Below are 7,966 nucleotides of genomic sequence, written 5' to 3'. Positions count from 1 at the left end.
CGGCGCCGGTCACGTGAGGGGCGACGTTTCGCGCCAATTTCGGTTGGTCCGCAGCAGCCCGCCGCGCGTACGTTTTCTGCTGTCCCGGGAGTGAGATCTTTGAACCTGCCAACTGCTGCCGCACGGGCGATGGCAGTTAAGGACTATGTGCTCGAGAAAGGTGAGGGTATGCCAGTCTGGGGGGAGCGTCCTACGCGGAAAGCCTCCCGGCCAACACCTGTTTGTGTGGGCTGGAGTCCTGGGGGGCTGGGCTCGGCGCGCGAGGCCAAAGGCAGGTTCGGGAGGCGGCGGGGCCAAGGCAGAAGGTGCCTGGGAGGCGCGCGAGCCTCCTAGTTCGGAGAAGAGCCGGTTATCGTGGCCGGGGAAGGAGTGGGGGTCGTGGGGCCGGGGGCGACAGACAGCCCGACTCGGGGCTCCATAGGGGGAGAGTCGCGCCCAGGAGAGACCGGGACCTCAGGAGACCCTGTGCAGGGGCCTTTCGCCGCAGGGACGGACACCCGAGTCCGCTTCCGTCTGCGCCCTTAGGCATTCGGAGTGCCCGCGTTCTCGGGAGACGCGCTGAAGCCCCGAGGGCGGGCAGGCCCGGGCCACTGAGCGCCGCTATTGGCCATTTCAGGCCAACCTCCAAGCGGAAGTGAAGGCGGGCGGAAGTTGCGCGACGTTGCTGGAGGGAGTGTCGTGTGTAAACAGTGTCCTTCCGCGCGGCGGCCTTGGAGAGAGCTGCTCAGGGTGGGGGCGTGCCTGGAATCGGGGGGTTTAGCGGGAGGCCAAGAGAGGAGGTGGTGGGGTGGGACGGAGTGGCCCGGGACAGGCAGGCCAATTGCCGGGCGGGATCCCGCCTTGGCGGAAGAATCCCGGGCTGTGAGGCGGCTGCATCTGGGCCCATGTGCTTCTTTGTTTACTAAGAGCGGAAGCAGTGGCGGGAGAGGGGGTGGGGTGGAGGACGGGCTTGGTGGAGATATTTAGGAGGCCGAAAGGAAAGGGAGAATCGTGCGCAAGGAAGAGAAGTGGGGAACCTTGAGATCTGAGTGTGTGGGAAGCTTTTGGAAAAGGGTACTGAGATTTTTTTAAGGCAGAAACTGGAATTCCCCTCGGGGGAGGTTTTTGGGTAATGTTCTTAACTGCCAGGGGCCCCTTCTTCCCTAGGTAAAAACAGACTTGTTAAAAGGAGTTCTGCCCTACTCCGGGAGAACTAAGTAGACTTACTTAGATTTTTAGGTAAACTGACAAATTCATATATTTTGTAAAGAGAGTGAGTTCTTTAGATCCACATCAAGGGAGCTTGGGTAAAGTATCTGAGACAGATTATCATGATTTTACATTTTCCTTACAGAAAAGGTTAAAAAGTTCCTGCAAGAGTTTTACCAGGATGATGAATTTGGCAAGAAGCAATTCAAGTACGGGAACCAACTGGTGAGTCTAAGATGAAGTGGAGGAATTGGGTGGTGGCTCGAGGAGCTGTTAAGAGGGGGCCTGGTTTGTTTCAGCAAGCGTAGAAGTGAGTGACGCATTTAGCATTCTATGTAACGTCTGGTAAGTGAATTTAAGTCTACGTGCACGATGATTAAGATGTTTTAGAAGTTTGGAGGCTAAGAAGTGTTGCTTTGTTCCTCTCTCCTGTGGGTGGTGGGCACTGCTGAGCATGGGAAACATGGCTCTGTTGTCTCTTCCTTGCCCCAGGTTCGACTGGCTCATCGGGAACAAGTGGCAATGTACATAGACCTAGATGATGTAGCAGAGGACGACCCTGAGTTGGTGGACTCCATTTGTGAGAATGCCAGGCGCTACGCAAGGCTCTTTGCTGATGCTGTGCAAGAGCTGCTTCCTCAGTACAAGGAGAGAGAGGTGAGTGGTTGCAGGAAAATGCAAAGCGAGAAACGGGTTGCTTTTGGGAAGCTTCTCAGATACTGGTGTTTTTTGAGCTGGCAGAAATAGGGCAGTTAATTTCTGCTTGGTGCCTTTTACGATCTTTCCTTTTCCTCGTTCTGCCATTCGTCGTTTTCTGTCTTTAGGTGACTAATAAAGACGTCCTGGATGTTTACATTGAACATCGGCTGATGATGGAGCAGCGGAGCCGGGACCCTGGGGCAGCCCGAAGCCCACAGAACCAGTACCCTCCTGAGCTCATGCGCAGATTGTGAGTGGTCTCAGTGGGGAAGGGTGTGGGAATTTGTTCTCTGGGACTTGAATAACTACTGTTTTCTTCTCCTAGTGAGCTGTACTTTCAAGGGCCAAGCAGTAACAAGCCTCGCGTGATACGGGAAGTACGGGCTGACTCTGTGGGGAAATTGGTAACTGTGCGTGGAATCGTCACTCGTGTCTCCGAAGTCAAACCCAGAATGGTGGTGGCCACTTATACTTGTGACCAGTGTGGGGCAGAGACCTACCAGCCGGTATGTGTGGAGAAAAGAATAGGAACACATGTATTGTTAGCAGTTTCCCTAAGAACTCATTTTGTCTATCGGTGTTAACCTGTCATCGCGTCGGTTGTGAGACACGACTGCATATTCACCTTTCATTCTCTTTTTGGTACCCAGTGGTCTTTCCATCCATTTTGTGTTCTTGGTGCCTATGGTTACTGACTTGGGATAGGTCAAGGCACTCTGAGCAGTTTGTGGTACGTGCCACGAAGAGGAAGTGTGATTCATGTGACTGGTTTCCTTTGGTGTTTCCTTTCTCCTATCCCAGATCCAGTCCCCTACTTTCATGCCCCTGATCATGTGTCCCAGCCAGGAGTGCCAGACCAACCGCTCAGGAGGACGGCTATATCTGCAGACACGTGGCTCCAAATTCATCAAATTCCAGGAGATAAAGATGCAGGAACATGTGAGTTTGGGGTATGTGGCCCAGGGAAGGTGGAGACTGGGTGTCCACTCGAATTCTGCAGTCACGTACAGAGTGAAAGAAAGCAAGAAAAACAAAAGAGGCTGAAACCGAGAAGTTCCTTAGAGCAGGAGGGAGGTTTAACTGGAACTTACTGGTGGAGTAAAGAAGGGGTAAAAACGATCTCTGGCTCTCTTTTCCTGTTGGCGCATCTGAGGCTGAGAATCAGGAGGTGGGAGGCCTGGGCGGGGAAGGTGAGGTCCTCATCGACTTCGTGTCCCTTTCTCCCGCCTGTGCGCCTTCTCCCTTGTAGAGCGACCAAGTGCCTGTGGGGAACATTCCCCGTAGCATCACAGTGCTGGTAGAAGGAGAGAACACGAGGATCGCCCAGCCTGGGGACCACGTCAGTGTCACTGGCATCTTCTTGCCGATCCTGCGCTCTGGGTTCCGACAGGTGGTGCAGGTAAGTGAGGGGTTTGAAAGGAGGAGGAAACTTCTTTCCTTCTCGTTCCCTCCCTCCTCACTGCTCCGCAGAGAGAACAGTCAACAGCAAAGTAGCACAGGGTTTTGTCAGGAACTCCTGAGGGAGTCACGTGAACAGGCAAGTTCAAGGGCCTTCATCCGTACCCTGGCATTCTCCTCCCCAAGGGTCTCCTCTCAGAAACTTACGTGGAAGCTCATCGGGTCGTGAAGATGAGCAAGAGTGAGGACGACGAGTCTGCGGCCGGAGAGCTGAGCAGGGAGGAGCTGAGGCGAATTGCAGGTGAGGGGTCTGACGAAGCCTGAGAACAGAGGTTCCTTCCCAGCACCCCCATCCCGCTCCCAATGTTCTGTATAAACTTCTGTGCAGAGGAAGATTTCTATGAGAAGCTGGCCGCCTCCATCGCCCCGGAGATCTATGGGCATGAAGATGTGAAGAAGGCCCTGCTGCTCTTGCTGGTGGGAGGGGTGGACCAGTCTCCTCGGGGCATGAAGATCAGGGGTAAGCGGGGAAACAAGGGGGGCAGCCAGGAGGGAGGAAGGATGTCAGCCGCTGTCCCATGACACAGATCAGATCTGTGACCTCCGTGTCACAGAGTAAGAGTCTGTAGCTTGGTCTCCTGGGCGCAGGGAGGGAGGAGGGGAAGGGATGCTGGGTGTCGGGGCAGATTTCAAAGGTACGGGTCTCTGTCGTTGGGCAGCTTGCACTCAAGCCTCACCCGGGGCTTTCCTCCCTGCCAGGCAACATCAACATCTGCCTGATGGGGGACCCAGGTGTGGCCAAGTCTCAGCTTCTGTCTTACATCGATCGCCTGGCGCCCCGCAGTGAGTATTGGGCCCTAGGAGAAGTACCCGTACCAGCTGGGGTGGAGGGGGGACCACCACACTGCTTCTCCTTGGTTGGGGGGGGCGGGGGGGGGGCTGTGGAGCTGGTGCTGCACGGATCTTCAGCTGCCTCGGGAAGGTCTGGTCCCGGCGCAGGCCTCATTTCTGCCCTGTTGTTGCTTCTTTCATTGTTCTTTTCCTCTGCTTCAGTGGGTCTGTTTTTTTCCTGTTCCTGCCATTTAGGCCAGTACACAACGGGCCGGGGCTCCTCAGGAGTGGGGCTCACGGCGGCTGTGCTGAGGGATTCCGTGACTGGAGAGCTGACCTTGGAGGGGGGGGCCCTCGTGCTGGCTGACCAGGGGGTGTGCTGTATCGACGAGTTTGACAAAATGGCTGAGGCCGACCGCACGGCCATCCACGAGGTCATGGAGCAGCAGACCATCTCCATTGCCAAAGCCGGCATTCTCACCACGCTCAATGCCCGCTGTTCCATCCTGGCTGCCGCCAATCCTGCCTATGGGCGCTACAACCCTCGCCGCAGCCTGGAGCAGAACATACAGCTTCCTGCTGCACTGCTCTCCCGATTCGACCTTCTCTGGCTGATCCAGGACCGGCCTGACCGAGACAATGACCTACGGTGAGTGAATCCAACATTCGAGGACACGTATGCCCTAACGATCTGAAGGGAGAGAGAAGACATCAGAAACCCCCTCCGATTCCCTGCTTGTGGAAACTCCAGAGCCTTCCCCTCTTACTGCAGGAACTAGTCCACAGTTATTTAGGGAAATGGAGGGGTGGGACTGAAACACTGGTGATTTCCTGGGAGAGCCTCCCTCGTGCACTGTGAAGATGGCGAAGCTAAGGCACACAGGTCACGAGACAGGGTGTGGGATGTGTAGCCCCAAGAGGAACGTTTCTAGCTGCCTCCACTCTTCCCAGGTTGGCCCAGCACATCACGTATGTGCACCAGCACAGCCGCCAGCCGCCAGCCCAATTTGAACCTCTGGACATGAAGCTGATGAGGTAGGAGAGCTGCGGAAAGGCCAGTGTGCTTGACCCATAGCCATGTGTGGCAGCATCTTGGGCTGATCTGTGTCTCCTGGAGAGCTTTCCATTCTGGGTCATTTTTCACTGCCACTCGCTCTGCTCTGTGGGGTCTGTGAACAGGGGGTCCGGGCACCCCAGGTCTGGCTTCACAAGAAGAACCAGCATCAGAACCTTTCACACCCACCACCTGCCCGTCTCAGGGTTGAGGCAGGTTCAGACCAGAGCTGGATGCTGCTCCGTGGACTTGATGTTGCCATTTTCTCCGCAGGGTGGATCGCCTGGTGATCCCCCAACCTCCTTCACTTTCACTTTTTTTCTCTTGAAGTAAATGAAATGTATTTCTGCTCCCTTTAGTCACATCTTAGGTTCAGGGGAAGGACTTTACCATCTTTTATAGGTGGATCTGTCTTACTGGTATAAAGATCCTTTTTCCGGAAAATTAGGAGTAACTTGGAACGTGCCATTTACAGAAACCCATCCGTGACATTCAAGTTAATTTAATTTGTTCTTCCTGCTTAAAACTGCTCCCCACCCCAGAGTATTTTCTTAAATGCCAAACTCTCCTCTCCCGCGAACCTTCTCTCCCGTAGGCGCTACATAGCCATGTGCCGGGAGAAGCAGCCCACGGTGCCAGAGTCTCTGGCGGACTACATCACAGCCGCATACGTGGAGATGAGGCGGGAAGCTTGGGCCAGCAAGGACGCCACCTACACCTCCGCCCGGACGCTACTGGCGATCCTGCGGCTGTCCACTGCTCTGGTGAGTGCGCGGTCCCACTCCGCCAGCGGGTGGTCCGCTCGGACTGCCCGGGCACCCGGTGCAGCATGCTCCTCCCGCGGCCGCCTCCCTCCCACTCAGGCCCTGCTGGTGCTAAAGTGCTGACAGTGCAGATAGCGGTCCTGCGTGCTACCGCACTGTGGGTACTTGCTGCTCCAGCAGGGCACGCACGGCGTCCCTGGAGGGAAAGGCCTTCTCCCCGCTCTTCCGGCACCCCCTGCAGGGCCGGCAGGGTTCACTTCACTGCCCGTGTCCTGGATCCTTGCTAGAAACCCGCACTTCTGTCCGTACACCTTGGACCTTAGTCCTGGGGGCTCCAAAGTGCTGTTCGTGCAGGTAGTGTGATTACCCGACCTACTGCTGAGCTAGCACTTCCCGAGCCCCGGGGACGCGACCTCTCTGCCATTGCCTTCTTGGCCGAGCTCCCCGTGCTCTGTCAGCACTGTCACAGAGCACTGTCGTGGTGGGGAGCCCGGGGGCGCTCAGCGGGGTCTGGTCTCCCGCACAGGACAGCTGAACCCGGGACTGGCCAGCGTTGAGAGGCGGAGACTTGGGCAATTGCTGGACGCTGCCCGCGCATTGCACTTGTCTCGGTCTGACAGTGCCGGCCCCATGCTGCGGACGCTGGGGGGGGCGGGGGGGGGGGGCCTCTGCTCGCGCCCTGTGGGCTGCCTGCTGAAAGCTAGAGCGAGGGGGTCCCCTGACCGAGTTCCATCCCCTCCCGTTTCCATCTCTCCCCCCCTTTCCCGCAGGCACGGCTGCGGATGGTGGACATGGTAGAGAAGGAAGATGTGAACGAAGCCATACGGCTAATGGAGATGTCCAAGGACTCGCTTCTGGGTGACAAGGGGCAAACGGCGAGGTGAGTGGTTTAAACAACGAAATCAGGAGTCACCTTGACCGTCTCATCCTTATGGCTTCTGCATCCACACGTACGTCACGTGACGTTGGCTCTGGAGTTGTACCACTGGCCTGTGTTCCCGACGTGCTGCCTGTTGTTTGTACTCTGACCTTACACAGCCATGCTGTTCCCTTCAGGACCCAGAGACCGGCAGATGTGATATTTGCCACGGTCCGGGAGTTGGTCTCAGAGGGCCGAAGTGTCCGGTTTTCAGAAGCGGAGCAGCGCTGCATCTCCCGTGGCTTCACACCTGCCCAGTTCCAGGCGGCTCTAGATGAGTATGAGGAGTTAAACGTCTGGCAGGTTAATACTGCCCGGACACGGATCACTTTTGTTTGATTCCAACCAGCTTGAGACCCTGGGGGTCCACTCTGTGTCCCGTGTGCCGACCCACCCCTTCCTGGAACGGTCTGATGATGCCTTTGCAGGGAGAGGAGGGACCTGGTCTCTTCTCCTGAGCTGCACTTGTTTTATTCTTTTTGCTAATAAAGCATGTGTAGGTTGCTGTATTCTGTTCCTACAAGGTATCATGAGTTTTCTAGATTCTATCTCGTTCACTCTGTGAATTTACTGTGTAAAGCACCCATTACGCCTGCCCACACTGATGTTCCTTGCTGCTTCCCAGACTAGATTCTGGGGGTTATAGACAGGGACGTGCCAAGGTTGAGAAAGTGTGTGAAGTATGGGCACTGGAACCTCTGCCTCTTAGGGTTGAGGTACTACAGGTCAGGTGTGTAGACATCTGTGTGATCGGCATTCAGTAAACAGCAGTGAGAAACCCCTCCCTCAGCAGTAAACTGTGTCCATGGGTCAAAGCTTTCAGGTTGTCCCTCCTAGAAACCTGCTCAATACCCCTGCTCCTTTGTGGAAAAGACTTAAATTCACTTAGCTTTGGGGAGCAGTCATTGGTCAAGTTTAGAGGTTGGTCTATACGCACCGCTGTCCCAGAGAAACCTTAAAGAGAACACAGATGGCTGAAGTGGGAGCAGGCAGCCTTTGGCTCAGTATAGATGTGCTCCACCTGACTAGATGAGGGGTCACCTCAAGTGGCAGTGAGTTCCCAATCCCCGCAGGATGTCCTGCCCAAGCAAGGCTGGAACTAAGGGCCTCCTT

At 55.8% G+C, this 7,966-nt stretch overlaps 1 protein-coding gene across 3 annotated transcripts; it reads left to right on the top strand.

Moving 5' to 3' along the window:
• Positions 1 to 20: 20 nt before the first annotated feature.
• Positions 21 to 7,362, top strand: MCM7 (minichromosome maintenance complex component 7). 3 transcript variants are annotated; one of them, XM_060649388.3, is made up of 15 exons: positions 21 to 160; positions 1,334 to 1,413; positions 1,681 to 1,845; positions 2,013 to 2,137; positions 2,213 to 2,393; positions 2,689 to 2,826; positions 3,137 to 3,286; positions 3,472 to 3,586; positions 3,674 to 3,805; positions 4,045 to 4,128; positions 4,372 to 4,765; positions 5,068 to 5,151; positions 5,766 to 5,934; positions 6,705 to 6,814; positions 6,991 to 7,362. In XM_060649388.3, the coding sequence occupies exons 1-15, from the start codon at positions 130 to 132 to the stop codon at positions 7,190 to 7,192; spliced, it is 2,160 nt and encodes a 719-aa protein (XP_060505371.1). In that variant the 5' UTR covers positions 21 to 129; the 3' UTR covers positions 7,193 to 7,362. The 3 variants fall into 3 exon arrangements, with proteins under 3 accessions (XP_060505371.1, XP_060505373.1, XP_060505372.1); XM_060649390.3 differs by lacking the exon at positions 21 to 160 and adding an exon at positions 633 to 729; XM_060649389.3 differs by lacking the exon at positions 21 to 160 and adding an exon at positions 769 to 1,053.
• Positions 7,363 to 7,966: the final 604 nt, after the last annotated feature.

The sequence above is a fragment of the Panthera onca genome, chromosome E3, assembly GCF_046562875.1.
Source record: "Panthera onca isolate mPanOnc1 chromosome E3, mPanOnc1 haplotype 2, whole genome shotgun sequence".
Taxonomy (NCBI): Eukaryota; Metazoa; Chordata; class Mammalia; order Carnivora; family Felidae; genus Panthera; species Panthera onca.
The sequence above is the reverse complement of the archived record's forward strand: the minus strand, read 5'-3'. Positions and strand labels throughout refer to the sequence as shown.